The sequence below is a fragment of the Acanthochromis polyacanthus genome, chromosome 12 (genome assembly GCF_021347895.1).
Source record: "Acanthochromis polyacanthus isolate Apoly-LR-REF ecotype Palm Island chromosome 12, KAUST_Apoly_ChrSc, whole genome shotgun sequence".
In the NCBI taxonomy this organism is placed as follows: Eukaryota; Metazoa; Chordata; class Actinopteri; family Pomacentridae; genus Acanthochromis; species Acanthochromis polyacanthus.
This window is the reverse complement of record NC_067124.1, coordinates 39910268-39926528: the sequence shown is the minus strand read 5'-3', so window position 1 is coordinate 39926528 and position 16261 is coordinate 39910268. Positions and strand designations below refer to the sequence as shown.

Sequence of the window (16261 nt, the reverse complement as noted above, 5' to 3'; positions counted from 1 at the left end):
ACTGAGTTTTATCACTTGTTTTTTGTCTTCTCATCCAGAATAAACCTGTTCTGTAAACATAAATCCTCTATAAAGGTAATTCTGGTGTGAGGATGAAATAATTCTGGGCTTTGTTATGATTTAAAAACAACCTGAGTTTCATTTGTCCAACCTGCTTTAATTCGACTATTTGCTTGCGTAAATCAGTGGAACGGCCGCCATCGTGTGGACATTCATGCTCACTGCAAGGTTTTTTATTCTTATTTCTGTGTGAATGTGAATCAAAGGAGGCAGAGAGGAGAAGCCGTCGTGTAAATTCAGTTTTTAATCAACATTTGAAAACAAATGGGACAAATGAAAGACTGCTTCTGCGTTCAGAAACTAGCGGTGGCCTTCAGGGTTTGAACGAATCACATTTTATCCCCGATAGAGAAAAAGAAACGGAAAAAGCAGGTTTGTTTTCTCCAGGAAGTGTTTTCAGCGACACGTCTCCTTCAGGTCTCAGAGAGTGGAAGAACATCTGGTCCTCAGGATGAAGAATCCAACATCTGGGCGTCAAATTCTACTAAAAAAAAAAAAAAAAAAAAAAAACGACGGTTCTGTGGACAAACCACCGATTTCAGCGAGATTTCTCTGCAGGACGACGTCATGAATCTTTAAAAAGACGTTTAATGGAACGACAAAAGAAAAATAAAGATTTTATTTTTTCGCATTTTTACTAAAATATCACGTCCAAAATTACGCATAGCTAGTGAAATTGTCAATTTTTGAGAAAATGCAGCCGTTCTCAGGTCAGTTCTAGTCGCAGAAAAGCTCTAAAATTATTCTTTCTTGAGCCAAATTTACATTTATGGTGGATTTTTAATGAACGAAACAGGTTTATTCTGACTGGAAATGACAAAAACAAGTGGAAAAAACTGAGACGTTACTGATGGATTTGTACCATTTGTGTATTTTTACATTTCTAGTTGCAAAAGACCCAAAATTGTGCCTCTTCTTGTCAAATTTACGAGTTTTTCTTTAATCAACAGGTTTATTCTACATGGAAATGACATGGAGAGAAACAGTACAATGAGACATTACTGATGGATTTGTACTATTTAATTGTGTATTTTTTACATTTCTAGTTGCAATAAAGACCCAAATTGTTCCTCCTGATGCCAAATTTAGATTAAAAGTGAGTTTTTATTCAATCAACAGGTTTACTCTGGCTAGAAATGAAAAGCAAGTGACTAAACACAGTATAAAGATGGATTTTAACCCATTTCTATGTGGGTTTTCTCACATTTTACTGTCCACAGTTAGTCATACTGTTTGAAATTGTACTTATAGTTTGAAAAACGGATCCAAAATTGTTCCTTCCAGAGTCAGATTTGGATTTATAGTGAATTTTTATTTGACCAACAGGTTTCTTATGGCTAGAAATGACAAACAAGAGAAAAAAACTCAGTAAAATGACAGGTTATGGATGAATTTTAACTATTTTCATGTTATTTTTGTCACATTTTACTGCTTGGAATTAAAGGTGTAGCCCCCCCCCAAAAAAAAAAAAACAAAAAAAAACAAAAAAAACAAACAAACTCTAAATTGTTCCTAATAAGAATTTTGGTAGAACAGCCGATGCAGAAAACTACTGTGTGGGACAGAAGCTGCATTTTCCTCAAAAAATGCACCAATTTCAACATTTTAGACCCGACAGTTCAGTAAAAATGTAAAAAATAAGCATGAAAACAGGAGACAGAAAACCAGGACAGCGCCAGCGTTTGACTCCGCAGGGTTCCGTTTATTCGTCAGATTCTACAAAAAAAGCGACATTTCCGTAGACAGGAACTAGCGATGTGCAGCGAGATTCCTCTGCAGGGTGTTAGTGGCGAGTTTTATTTGGTCTGGTCAAAGAGGTGAGACGTTGCACGAGAAAAAAAAAAGACGACCGGAGAACAAAACGGCAAAGTATGAGACACACGGAGAGACAGAACCGAGGGGCGGCAGGCCGAATTTGTCCAAACGTTAAGGCTCGTTGGTAAAGAAGAGATGAACCCTCTCCTCTGAATTTAAATCGGGGCGTTTAATTTAAAACAAAAGATGGAAACAAAAGGTTACAGAAGGTAGAAAAAGAACGTTTCCTGTTGCTCTGTGGCCTGAACACACGGTGAGATTAATCAGTGAAGCTACACACAGAATCAGAACGATTACAGCCGACATTCAGAGAGAGTCCGACCGGTCGAAGGAAGGAAGGAAGGAAGGAGGGAAGGAAAGAAGGAAGGAAGGAAGGAAGGGACAGAAAGAATCCAGAAGGTTCTCCTCCTCTAACCCCAGTGGATGTTACAGCTACCGAGTATCTACAACAGAAATGCCCTCCATCTGCTAACGCTCTCCCTCCGTTTAAATACAAACCTCCGGCCGGCTCCCCTCCCCCGTCCCTCCCCAGAACAACATCTCACAAAGTAGAAAAGTCGTCGCCCTCCCCCGCCCGTTATTTCACACATTTCTCAAACATCGCCGCCGGCCTCCAAACCGAGCCCCCAGCGGATCCGGACAAACGTCGGATCTGGATTCGGTTTGGAAACGGGCGGCGATGAACCACCCAACCCCATCACTCCCACCCCCCTCCCACATCTCCTGGGGCCTCCTCTACCAGAAGTCCCGGCGGTGGTAGGCGTCTGGATCGCAGTATTTGGTCACCACCACCCTGTTGGCAAACTTCCGTCCTGTCAGACCCTGCATGGCCTTCTGGGAGTCGAACACCGACGTGAACTCCACAAAGATCTGCAGAGAAATTAGGAAAAAAACGTTAGAGCGATGGAAAAGACTTTAGAACGTCATAGCAGAGTGAAAAATCTGAACTGGACCCCAACTCCACCTTTAAAAGTTCTGTTTTATAGAAAAAGACTGTAGAAACTCAAAGATTCAACAACTTTTTCTCAACATATCAAAGGAATGGACAAATGCGAGCTAAAAATTGAGATATTCCATCAAAATGTACCAAACATGTACCAGTGGCATCAACCAGAACCAGTAAAAAACAGAAAACTGCTCTTCATGCCGGCATTTATAAACCTTCTGGACCAAAAAGACACTTTTAAAGGCAGGTTTTCAAACCAAAATTTACCAAAAACTCTACCTAACATCGGCACTTATAAACTCTCTGGACCCCAAAATTCAAGAAGATTCAACAACTTGTGACATCACAAGTGTGTGTAGCTGAATAAGCTGCAGATTCAGGACCACAGTTGAAGGTTGTTTTTTTAGAACAGCGCCACCTACAGAAACCAAATAACTCCAAACCAGCACCAAATACCTGAACCCCGGCAGAAATGTGCTCTATCTAACGTGCTTCTACAGTTCCTCCCTGATAAACTGCTGATGTTATGGAGCTAACGTTTCGTTGGAACGCGTCAGGAGGTCTCGGGGTTCAGGAAGGCTTCCTACCTTGCCGGTTCCGGGTACTTCCAGGCCGTCCACGGGTCGCGGGATCTCGATGCTCTTCACCTGGCCGTACTTGCTGCACTCGTCCCGGACGTCCTCCACGATCTCCTCGTACTCCTCATCGTCCAGCAGCTCTTCGGGCGCCACCATGTTCATCAGGCAGAGCACCTCGGTGGGAAGGCCGCCCATCTGGGTGACGGAGCTGTTCAGGCCCGGGACCTGCAGCGTCACCGGGGTCTGGTTTATACTGGTCTGGAGGAGGAGAACTGGGTCAGAACAGGGACCATGGAGGTCTGAATACTGCTGAGTGTTAGGACAACTGGGACACTAGTGGAGAACTGATCAGCTCAAACCATGTGAGAAAGAAGACGTGTTCGTCATTTTTATCTTCTGAAGAGAACTTATTGGTTCACAGACGTGTTACTAAACCAAGGAACGCAATGGATTAGGATGAAATTTTCAGGGAAGGTCAGAAATGACACAAGAACACCTTCAAGAACCTGCAAGTAGAACCTTGTAGGTTCTTGAAGACCTTACACTTCTCAGTTGTCTTCAAGAACTTACAAGAGAAGCCGAATTGACTTCTCTTGTAGGTTCATCAAGACGTTCTTGTGGTCCCTGTGTCATTTCTGACATTCTCTGAAAACGTGGAACGTCTTCAAGAACCTAGAAGATCCTACTTCTCTTGTAGGTTCCTGAAGATGTTCCACCTCTCATCTGTCATCAAGAACCTCCAAGAGAAGTCCAGAGAACTTGGATGTGAGGTGGAATGTCTTCAAGAACCTAGAAGATCCTACTTCAGCTGGGCTTCTCTTGTATAAGAAAAGCCCTGCTGAACAATCCTGTTTCTCTACACAACCTTCAGTTTTCTTTCTTCTAAAATCTGTATTTTTTACTCTGCCATGGAACTCAGCGGAGTTATTTGACGATCAGTGTCCGTCTGTTTGCAACATCACTTAAAAACAGGCCAACGGATTTGGATGAAGTTTTCAGGAAAGGTCAGGAATGACACAAGGAGAACAAGAACATCTTCAACAACCTACAGGTGAGGTCCAGTGGACTTCTCTAGGCTTGTCTTGTAGGTTCAAGTATAAGAGGTGGAGCATCCTCAAGAACCTACAAGAGAAGTCTGATCTTGTAGGTTCTTGAAGTAGTATCTAGTATTTATTTATTGATAATATGCTGTTTCTTGCTAGCACAGCTGCAACTACTGACTATTTCTATTGTTGATTATGTTCTGGATTAAACAATCAGCTGTTTCCTCAATAGAACAGAAGAGTGAAAGTGCTGCAAATTACATTATTTCTATTTATATAACTAAATATTTGAGGTTGCTTCCTGTAATATAAAAAGCATCAACAGTTGATGTTTTCTGTACCTGTATTTACTGAATAAAGTTGGCAGGAAGTCAGATTTGTGACATTTTGACCCACAGAAAGCTCATTCAGTGGTCCTAAATGCCAGTCAGACTGGTGGGTTTGAAGCTTGGATGACTTTTAGACGACTGTCTGCATTCTGTTCATACCTCACAATCAATCGGTTTTTATATTTGTACACATCATGCTTCGTTAGCGGCTAAAAAGCAACTCAAACGGCTGCAGTCGGTGTAATCTGTAACTTCCAGAGGCGTCTCTCCGGCCTCTGGACACTCACCAGGGTGGCGTTCTTGGAGCCCACGCTGGCTCTCTGCACCAGGAGCTTCTTGTCTCCCAGCTGCATGCCGTTCAGTCCAGCGATAGCCTGCAGAGACAACGAGGATTAAAATCAGAGCTTCCAGAGGATCACATAGCAGAACAAAATAAACAGAAGGACATCAGGAACATGAAGAGCTAAAATGATAGACATGCTTCATAACAAAGACATTAAGGGTTACTGGTGGGCTGCTTACCTGGTCGTTGAGGTTGACGTCGACGTATTCACAGAAGGCGTAACCCTTGGAGAGGCCTGTAGCGCTGTCCTTCACCAGGTTGAAGGCCTTCAGAGGACCGAACGACGTCAGCAGCTCCTTCACCTGGAACACAGGACAAAGAAAATCACTGAAAGCTCAGATAACTCCAAAATTTTTACTCACAACGGCTGCTTTTTTGGTTTATGCAAATTCTGATTCATGTTGACAGTATATTTTTGGTTCATTTTAGTGTCTTATAATATCAGTTTTAAGCTCAGATCTGGACGTTTCTTCGATACGTCGAGAGAAAGTTGTTGAATCTTTGGGTTTCTACAGTTTCTGGTTGATAGCTGGAGAGATTCTGGTGACTCTTTGCTGTAATTTTCTAAAAAAAAAAAAAACAACAACAATTTTTAATGGCGATGCTGGGGTCCAGTTCAGCTTTTTCATGATGCTATGACGTTGTAAAGTCTTTTTCATCGTACTAATGTGTGTTCTTTTTACTTTCCTGCAGATCTTTGTGGATTTTGGCGACTGACGATTTTTTTCTTAAAAAAAAAAAGAATTTTTAAAGGTGGTGTTGGGGTTCAGAGAGTTTACAAAGGGCCAATATCAGGGAGAGTTTTTAGTTTTTGGTTGGAAAATCTGCCTTTTAAGTGTCTTTTGGCCCAGGTTTATAAAAACCAGCATGAGGAGCAGGTTTTTGTTTTTAACTTGTTCTAGTTGATGCCACTGGTACATTTTTGGTGCATTTTGATGAAATATCTCAGTTTTTTGCTCACATTTGGCCGTTTCTACGATACGTTGAGAGAAAGTTGTTGAATCTTTGTTTCTACAGTTTCTGGTTGATAGCTGGAGAGATTCTGGTGACTCTTTGCTGTTGTTCTGCCGGGTTCTGCTCGAGGTTTCTTCCCTGTTAAAAGGGTGTTTTCTTGCCACTGTCTCCTTTGGGCTGCTCTGGGGGTCAGGCATTTGGGTTCTGTAAAGCGTCTTGAGACGATTTGACTGCAATTGATGCTATATAAATAAAATTGAATCGTTTTCTAAAAAAAACAACTTTTAAAGTGGGAGTTGGGGTCCAGAGAGTTTATAAGGGCCAATATCAGGGAGAGTTTTTAGTTGTTTTTTTTTATTTTGGCTGGAAAACCTGCCTTTCAAAAGTGTCTTTTGGTCCAGAAGGTTAATAAAAACCAGCATGAGGAGCAGGTTTTTGTTTTTAACTTGTTCTAGTTGATGCCACCGGTACATTTTTGGTGCATTTTGATGAAATATCTCAGTTTTTTTTTGCTCACATTTGGCCGTTTCTACGATACGTTGCCAGAAAGTTGTTGGTTCTTTCCATTTCTACAGTTTCTGGTTGATAGCCGGTCAGATTTTGGAAACTTTCTGTTTGCATTTTTCTTTTTTTGCAAAACAATTTCGAGTGTTGTTGTAAACGGACACACAAACTAACACTGATCTTCAGATAACTATTTTGTTCCTTGTCGGACTAATAAGCGTATTCAGGCTTGGAGACTCTCACCTGGTCGTCGTTCAGGTAGTTGGGCAAACCGCCGATGAAGAGCTTGTGAGCCGAGTCGGGCACCACGGTGGACACCACGCCTACAGAGGAGGAAGACATTAACACGACACGCAGGCAGCGGCTGGTGTATGGAATAATTTGGTGATTATTGATGAATTCTGGCACAAGTACTGAGAGTTAAAAACCATTAATTGTCTGTGTACCAGGCACATAGACACTGGGGTTCTCGCTCATGCCGGGCAGCGGCTGGTAGTCGTGGGGGCGGCGGATCTTCAGGCTCTGGCCCTGAAAGATGATGCCGTCGAAGGCCATGGCCTGCGTCGTTTCATCCACTGAGCGGAACTGAAGCAGACACACAATCGCACAGGATTCGGTTTAGAACAGACAGAGGATCAATGAAAGCACTCGGTCTAACAAACGCCGCTTTCAAACCTCGAGGAAGGCAAAGTTCTTGTCCTGGTTGATCTGTACTGCGAGGACAGGGTTTCCAGGGGCCTGAGTAAGACCACCCAAACGCATCTGGGCATTGAAGAAGTCCATCATCGACTCCTAAACAGCAGACAGAGAGGAAGGAAGCGCTTAGTGGAGATCAGGGGTGTCCAACATGAGGCCCGTGGGCCAAAAGTGGTCCTCCAGAGGAGACATTAACTGCAGATTGTAAATTAGAAAAACTATAAATTTAAAATCATTTTAGAACATGACAGGTTGTTTGGAACATAAAGTAAAATACTAGATTGCTCATTGTTCTTTTGTGTTGCATTTTTGTAATATTTTGTCTCATTTTTGTCATTTTCTGTCTTGCTTTTTGTCGCTTGTCTCACGTTTTTCTCATTTTTGTGTTTTCTGTCTGATTTTTGTCATTTTGCGTGTTGCTTTATTTGCCGTTTTGTACATTTGTGTCGTTTTGTGCTTTTTTGTCTCGCTTGTGTTTAGGGCTGCAGCTAACGACGCCTCGACTAATCGTCTGAGCACGATGCGTCATCAAAAGCGGAAGTGAGCGCGAAATGCAACAGAAATCAGCATCCCACCGGAGCGCGGAACACGGACGGACATCAGCGCTGCATCGTGCATATATTATGTATGCACGATGCAGCGCCGATGTCCATGTTTAGATACAGCTGCATAGTAAACGCTGACATCCGTCTTTACGATAGATCACGGACATCGGCGCTGCATCGTGCATACGTAATATATGCACGATGCAGCGCCGACGTCCGTCCGTGTTCCGATAGGAAGCAGATTTCTGTTGCATTTCGCGCTCACTTCCGCTTTTGATGACGTATCGTGGTCAGACGATTAGTCGAGGCTTCGTTAGCTGCAGCCCTAGTTGTGTTTTCTACTTTTTTTCAGCTTGATTTTTGCTTTTATCATTCTTAGTCTTGTTGTTTGTCCATTTTTTGTCACTTTGTAACTTCTGTGTCAATTTTTGTCTCTTTTTGTTTTGTTTCCTTTGTCTCATTTTTGCCTGCCTTTTGTGTCATTTTGTTAATAAAGTACAATACTTTATCGTTCAGTTCCAGACACCTGTGACTAAATGTTTGTTCCGTTGTAGAAACACTGATCTGTAACTTGTAATGGTTAAATTAAAGAGAATTTATTTTTCTTCATAACGTTTTGTAAAAAGACAATTCCTTAAATGGGTGCAACATTTTCAGAATGTACTTTATTGCACTAAAACAAAGGAAACACTGGGAGTTGTGGTTATTTGTAGGCTATTATTCTGTGATTTTACTGGTCTGGTCCACTGCAGATCAAACTGGGCTGAATGTGGACTTAACCTGGACTAAGATGAGTTTCTGACCCTCCTGATGTAGACGTTAATGGAAGAAGCCGTTTCTCACCTCTGTGATACCAAAGGGGATGTTTCCCACGTAGAGGCGGCGGGCCTGCCGGGTCATCTGACTGCCCACTACAGGTACAGGTGTGGGAGTAACAGCCAGGCCATCAGGGGTCATGGTGGGCAGGAGGGCTGTGGCTGGGATCTGGCCTGCAGCTGGAGACCAAACACAGGAAACACTCAGCAACTTCATTATCATTCATAGTCCAATCAAACCGCAGCTTAACCCCCAAAGCCTGGGTTTGAAAAGCACTTTATCCTGTAAAAATCACAAGATATTTTACTGAAACCGGTTCAAAATGACATTTTCCCCCGGCCAAAATGATCATGAGAGCAAAATAAAACCAATAAAAAGGCTGCAAAAGGTCAGAAGAGGCTGGAAAATGTGAACGCTCATCATCAAAGTAACTCAAAATGTGCCATAAACTCGTCTAAAACTATTAGGGGTGGGAGGGAAAGTGAGAATTTTTAGCTGAAATGATCATGCCAGGAAAATAAAACACACTGGATGAATAAAATAAACACATCAGAGCTCAAACAGTGAACAGAGGAGCAGGTTGTTCCAGAAATATTCAGCAGTGAAACATTTTTCTACGGATGAGACTCAAAAATGGACTAAATATTATGAAAAGCTGCAAGAAACATCTGGATAAACCACCCAAATCCTCCATAATAAATCAAATACTGTCATTTTAACACATTTCTGTTAATTTACTAGTTTAACTCATTTCAAACTAAATTTCCAGAAAAAGAAAATATTACCAAAAAGTCATTAAATCACCATAAAAGACAGAAAATGACTTCAAAGAAGACACAAAGTTACTCCAAAAAGACACTAAAGTACCATAAAAACACAAAGCAACCACAAAAAGACACAAAATTACCACAAAGACAATAAATTATCATAAAATATGAACAAAAACTCCACAAAATTACTACAAAAAGACACAAAACACCCACAAAGACACTAAATTACCATGAAATATGCACAAAACAACCACAAAATTACTACAAGAGGCACACAATTACCACAAAGACAATAAATTATCATAAAAGAAACACAAAACACCCACAAAGATGCAAAATTACCATAACAGACACTAAATTACCATAAAATACGCACAGAACAGCCACAAAACCTCCACAAAATTACTACAAAAGGACACAAAACAACCACAAAGACACACAATTACCATAAGAGAAACAAAATTACCATGAAAGAGATTCAAAACCACCACAAAAAGACACAAAACAACCACAAAGACACACAATTACCATAAAATACGCACAAAACAACCACAAAATTTCTACAAAGACACAAAATAACCAAAAGACACACAATTACCATAAGAGAAACAAAATTAACCTTAAAAGAGATTCAATACAACCACAAAAAGTCACAAAATTGCTTCAACAATGACAAAATTTCCATTAAAAAAAAAAGAGACAACGTTACCACAAAGAGATGCAAAACAACCACAGAGACACAAAATTTGCATAAAAACCACCACATCCACATAAACACCAACTGTAAGTCCTGAATCCTGAAAACGTCCAAATAAATAATGAATAAAAGGGTAACCTTGCATGGCTTTGTACTGCATGGGCGTGATGTGTTCAAAACCAGGAGGAGGGACGTCCCAGTACTTCTTCACCTTCTTCTTCTTCTCACGGTGAGGAGAGCGGCTGCAGGAGGAGAATAAAAACCCCGGTGAGACAACGAGGGACGTTAAAGCACGCAGCAGGCATCAGCAGTGGATTACTAGAGCAGCTGAAGGGCCACGCTTTCACAAATTACATCTACTGACTGTGGAGGAGGCATTGGTAAGAGAACAGGAGGGATAGAGGACCCCCGAACAGGCAGTTACCACACAACAAGTAGACAGAGAATCAGAGGCAGCTCAGTAAATTGCAGTTGTTGCAGATTTGCACAGACCAGCTTTGTGTTAGTTTGCTGTATTACCTTCCAGCATTGTCCTGGGGGTAGCTGGATGGTGAGCTGAAATGACATCGGAAGGGGTTTCACATTTCTCTCAAATAAAGTCATCACATTCACCAACATTTTTTAGTTCACAAAGTTGAAATTACGGCGACTTTTTTCACGCCAAAAAAAAAAAAAAATGCCGGGAGCTTCGTGTGCGGTTCTGCAAGCGAGTCGTCATGCAGGAGAGTTTAGTGAGGGACGCGACGAAAGCAGAAACCCTGGAAGTCAGAGTTCTGTAGAGGGGAGCAGGAGGGTTCTACGTCTTTATAACGACAGCTAACGGGTTCTATATTAGCACAGAGAGGATAAGAGCAACAGTCGGTCCAGATAATGAGTTAAAGTTGCTCATAAATCAGATAAACTTACTCTATGTTCGTTAAGTTGCTCTGTATTAGTTAAAGTTGTTCACAAATGAGTCAAAGCGGGTCAAACAATGAGTCAAAGCGGGTCAAACAATGAGTCAAAGCGGGTCAAACAATGAGTCAAAGCGGGTCAAACAATGAGTCAAAGCGGGTCAAAAATGAGTCAAACAATGAGTCAAAGCGGGTCAAACAATGAGTCAAAGCGGGTCAAAAAAATGAGTCAAAGCGGGTCAAAAAATGAGCTAAAGTTGGTCAAAAGAGCTAAAGTTGGTCAAAAATGAGTCAAAGTGGGTCAAAAATGAGCTAAAGTTGGTCAAAATGAGTCAAAGTGGGTCAAAAATGAGCTAAAGTTGGTCAAAAATGAGCTAAAGTTGCTCTATACTACGGTAGTCAAAGTTGCTTTATATTGTTAAGGAGTAAAAGTGTCTTCAAATCAGTTGAAGTTGCTCAAAAATTAGTTAAAGTTGTTCGACATTAAAGTTGCTCCACATTAGTTCAAGTTTCTCTGAAGTTAAAGTTGCCCTACATTGGTTAAAGTTGCTTCAAAGGAGGTAAAGTTGCTCCGCATTAGCTAAAGTTGCTCTATATTGGTTAAAATTGCTCAAAATGAGTTAAAGTTGCCCTATAATATTTGAAGTTCCTCTACATTGAAGTTGCTCTAAGTTAGGTAAAGTTGCTCCATAATAGGTAAAGTTGCTCTATATCAAAGTTGCTCCATAATAGGTAAAGTTGCTCTATATCAAAGTTGCTCCAGAATAGGTAAAGTTGCTCCATAATAGGTAAAGTTGCTCCATAATAGGTAAAGTTGCTCTATATCAAAGTTGCTCCATAATAGGTAAAGTTGCTCCATAATAGGTAAAGTTGCTCCATAATAGGTAAAGTTGCTCCATAATAGGTAAAGTTGCTCCATAATAGGTAAAGTTGCTCTATATCAAAGTTGCTCCAGAATAGGTAAAGCTGCTCTATATTAAAGTTGCTCCATAATAGGTAAAGTTGCTCTATATTAAAGTTGCTCTGTATTAGAAGAATAATTTTGTGAGTGATGCAAAGAAAGCATAAATCGTGAAAATCACAGCAGCTGCTGGTTGGGTTTTTACGTCTTCGTAGCAGCAGCTGCTGGTTGGGTTTTTACGTCTTCGTAGCAGCAGCTGCTGGTTGGGTTTTGTCGTGTTCGTAACAGCAGCTAACGTGTTTTATTATTAAATTAGCTCTGAGCGACGGCCCAGAGGTCCCGTTCACAGCCAGCATGGAGCTTTACACTCCAACAGGAACAATCTGCTGAGATAGAAACCAAATCCAGAGAGGATTCCAAACACTCCATTTAGCAGAATATTAATCCTCGATGCCTCTCATGGCGACCAAAAACATCCCGGTGTTTTTTATTTACTTTTATCAATTATTAAAAGCGACAGCAAGTTTGAAAGACGTCTAAAATTACACAATACCGGGGCAAAGATGAAAACAATCTAAATTTAAGCTTTCGAGGAGTTCTATTAATAACTGTGTGTGGTTTTTGACTTAAATATGGAGCTGGAATCCTTCATGAAACCATTTAAGTGTCGATATTTTCAGTTAAATTATCCAGAATGTAAAAGCAGAGGCAGCAGCTGTTGCTTTGTGTGTTGAAGAGATCGACCTCTGAGCTTAAAGCTAAACGACTACAGTGTAGACGGCACCTGGGACAAAAGGTCGAAGGCGAGTCGACGTAAAAATAACATCAGAAGACGTTCCCAGCTTCCGACGGCGTGCTCAGAAACAGAGGGCTCGCATTTGTTGTGTCAGTTCTTTGGTGAAGTTGTGCTGAGGGGAGGAATGAGCGGCTGGTGGCAGCTTAAAGCCGAGTGGAGGGAGTGTGGTGGACGATCTGGACGCTGGTGTGGCCAAATAACTGGGAGTCTGTGCACGTTTAAGCTCAGTGTCCACAGGGAGGTTTGTTTCTCGCAACAAAACACACCACATTTGAATATCATGTGCTTTGCGGGCGGGTCACTAGGTGTTCACATGACAGCCTTCAGTCCAGGACTTAGCTTAAGTTGCTCTATAATGAGTAAAAGTTGCTCTAAAACAAGCTGAAGTTGCTCCATATTTGTTAAAGTTGCTCTAAATTAGTTCAGGTTGCTCAAAAATACGTTAAAGTTGCTCTACATTAGCTAAAATTGCTCTATATTAGTACAAGTTGCTGTGAAATTAGTAAAAGTTGCCCAAAAATGAGTTAAAGCTGCTCTACATTCTTCAAAATTGCACTATATTAGTAAAAGTTGCTCTGAAATGAGTAAAGGTTCCTAAAAAATGAGTTGAAGTTGCTCTATGTTAGGTAAAGTTGCAAAAAAAATGAGCTGAAGTTGTTCTTAATGAGTAAAAGTTTCTCTATATTGAAGTAGCGCATCATGACTTATGCTCTATATTCATTAAAGTTGCTCTATATGAGCTAAAGTTGCTCAAAATGAGTTGAAGTTTTTAAAAATATTTTCAAACATTGTTTTCTCCTAGTTTTTTTTTTAGATTTGGTCTCAGGACAATAACATTTACACAACTGCTGCATGTTTTAAGATGTTCTACGTGGATTTTTGGAAACTTGACGTAAAACGTCGTCCAGTTCTGGAACCACCTTTATGCTAACGAGCTCCATGGGATGTGAGAACCTGACTGACCCTGTGGACACGAACCTTCAGAGTGTGACCAGTGGATGCATGCGTGTGTGTCTGAGCGGGTTCAGGTCCGTGTGCAGGTCATGTGACGCAGGTGTTCTCTCAGCTGATTGGTCCAGGCACTAACCTGCGTCTGTGTCTGCGCTCCTTACTGTCCCCTCGGCGGTCTCGGCTGCGTCTGTCGCGGTCTCTGCTCCTCCTCTTCCTCTCTCTGCTGCGACTGCGGGACGAGGACCGGCGGTGGTGGCGGTTCTCTTTGTCCCGTTCAGCTGCAGGAACGTCCAGTTTGTTAACTCACACAAAAACACACATCTGGTGACGTTACATCTTAAAATTACTGGCTCCTAAAGCTGCTCATAATGACTAAAAGTTGCTCTATAATAGGTAAAGTTGCTCTAAAATGAGTCACAGTTGCTCTGTATTAGTTAAAAAATACATTAAAATATTTAAACCCAAATATTTAAGAAAATGAGCAAAAACAAAAGTGTGTTTTTTATTCAGATTACTTCTACAGAGCTTTATGTCTGTGGAAAGAACAGAAGGTCTTTTAGTGAAATTTCAATGTATAGCTTAATATTGTTGTTTAGACTTTAACTGACATCCATGGGGGAGTTTATCCTGAGGAGATAAAACCTTTAAAACCTCAACCCTCATGAATGAAATCTAATTATTTTGATGCATGAATAACATTTCTGTCAAATGTAAGAGCTGGAATTACTGAATTATGCTTTTTCAAATCGTAAAAACAAAACAGATTTATTATAATCTTGGACCCTGAGCGGGTAAAACAGGAAAATTGCCCCCAATGATGGCAAACACGGCCAAAAATAGGAAAACAGCACCGGAAATGTTTACTGAACACAACAGCTGTGAGGAATGAATGAATGAATGCTGCCCCAATTATTCAGTCAGCTGGACCTGGCAGGAGCAGGACGACGAAATAAAAGACCTTTTTTAACCAATACTGGGATTTATGACGTTATTTTAATTTGGATGTGAAATACTCAATAAAATAATGTGTGCAGGATTACGCCACTATTTTAACACATTTGCCAGCATTTCTTAGCTCATTTAGATTTTAATTAATGCATTGGACTGTTGCTATTCTACTCAACCAAGGGTGTCCAACATGAGGCCCGTGGGCCAAAAGTGGTCCTCCAGAGGGTCCAGTCCTCAAAGTGTAAAAATTACAGAGAAGACATTAACTGCAGATTGTAAATTAGTAAAACTATAAATTTAAAATCATTTCTAGACCATGAAAAGTTGTTTTGATCATAAAGTAAAATACTAGACTGTTCGTTTGCTGCAGTGTCTCATTTTTGTCATATTGTCTTGTTTTGTCCGACTTTTGTCATTTGTCCATTTTTTTTTGTTTTATATTTCTCGTTTTGCATTTCCTTTTTGTCTCATTTGTCATTTTATGTCTTGTTTTTTTCATTGTATTGTGTCTCGTTTTTGTCATTTGTCCATTTTTTGGTCTGTCTTGTTTTTGTTGTTTTTTTTGTCTGATTTTAATCGTTTTTGAGGACTCCTGTTTTTGTCTCTCTTGTGCTTTTTGTCTCATTTTTGTCGTTTTGTGTTCTGATTTATTCAGTTTCGAGCGTCATTTTTGTCGTTTTGTGTTTTTTGGCTCATTTTTGTCGTTGGTCCACATTTATACTAAGTAGCCTGGACTAAAATGAGATTGACACTCCTGTACTAGGCACTACATGTTCCTCTGAGCAGTATCTGGCTCAGTAATCTCCTCCTGGTTCTGTCTTTTCTCATCTCATCTGGGGATAAAGCCCCGACGAGCAACAGTGCAGCTACACGGCTAACAGCTTAGCGCTCCAGCAATTAGACACATCCCGCGGTTAGGTTATAACAAATGGCGTGTAATAAATCACCCAGCGTTTTAAACTGCTGCCGTTTCATTTACCTTGTTTATTTTCGGACAGCTGTCTCTCGAATTCGTCGAAGTCCGACATCTCTCGGCGGGCGGAGGAGCTGCTCGGCTCTCGGGCTCTGCGTTGTTCAGTCGGCGGCTAGCGGCTAGCAGCTAGCAACAAAGTCAAGTAGACTTTTAAAAGCGCTTCACTGATGGAGCTTCGGGGAGTTAGCTTCAATAAGCTGCTCGCTTACCGACACAATTAGCAAAAACTGCCGACCGGCATACACACCAGCGTCACAGTATTTGTTTACAACGCGATAACGGAGAGAATCACAGAGAAAGAAAACGCATGGGTTAGCGTGCTAATGCTGCTAACTGGCTAACAGAACGGGCCTGGGTTAGCCGCTCAGCTAGGTAGCTTAGCGAGCACAAACGAGTGAATGAATGAGCCTTTTCCGAGCCGAATGCGGATCCCGGCGGGTCGCAGGCCCTCTGCGTGCAGCTCTGCGGCTTTATAAGCCAAATGTGGAGGTGCTGAGACGGTGCACGGCGGCAGAAAACAACACAGATGTCCGTGTGCCCGCTTTTTCTCTTCGTCTCCCAGATACCCCGTGACACGGGAAGTTGATGGACGTGGACTTCCGGGGAGGAGGAAGGAGATGTGCTGCAGGGTCACACAGCTGAAGTCCTGTTACCCCATTGTTTATCCACCTCCCATCTAAGATTAATCATTCTGTGGTCAGGA

At 41.4% G+C, this 16261-nt stretch overlaps 1 protein-coding gene and 1 long non-coding RNA gene across 5 annotated transcripts; one reads left to right on the top strand and one right to left on the bottom strand.

Annotated features, from left to right (window-relative positions):
- Positions 1-286: 286 nt before the first annotated feature.
- On the bottom strand, positions 287-16161 carry u2af2a (U2 small nuclear RNA auxiliary factor 2a). Of its 4 annotated transcripts, none has more exons than XM_051956728.1 (12): positions 15565-16161; positions 13774-13915; positions 10616-10651; positions 10235-10338; positions 8657-8808; positions 7248-7364; positions 7001-7157; positions 6816-6895; positions 5294-5416; positions 5059-5145; positions 3409-3657; positions 287-2745 (listed from the first exon to the last, which is right to left on the bottom strand). In XM_051956728.1, the coding sequence occupies exons 1-12, from the start codon at positions 15611-15613 to the stop codon at positions 2611-2613; spliced, it is 1431 nt and encodes a 476-aa protein (XP_051812688.1). In that variant the 5' UTR covers positions 15614-16161; the 3' UTR covers positions 287-2610. The 4 variants fall into 4 exon arrangements, with proteins under 4 accessions (XP_051812688.1, XP_051812689.1, XP_051812690.1 ...); XM_051956729.1 differs by having other exon boundaries at positions 7019-7157; XM_051956730.1 differs by lacking the exon at positions 10616-10651.
- Positions 11654-12029, top strand: LOC127536423 (uncharacterized). The gene is made up of 3 exons (XR_007945419.1): positions 11654-11757; positions 11798-11873; positions 11914-12029. It is a non-coding gene; the product is annotated as an uncharacterized LOC127536423 (long non-coding RNA).
- Positions 16162-16261: the final 100 nt, after the last annotated feature.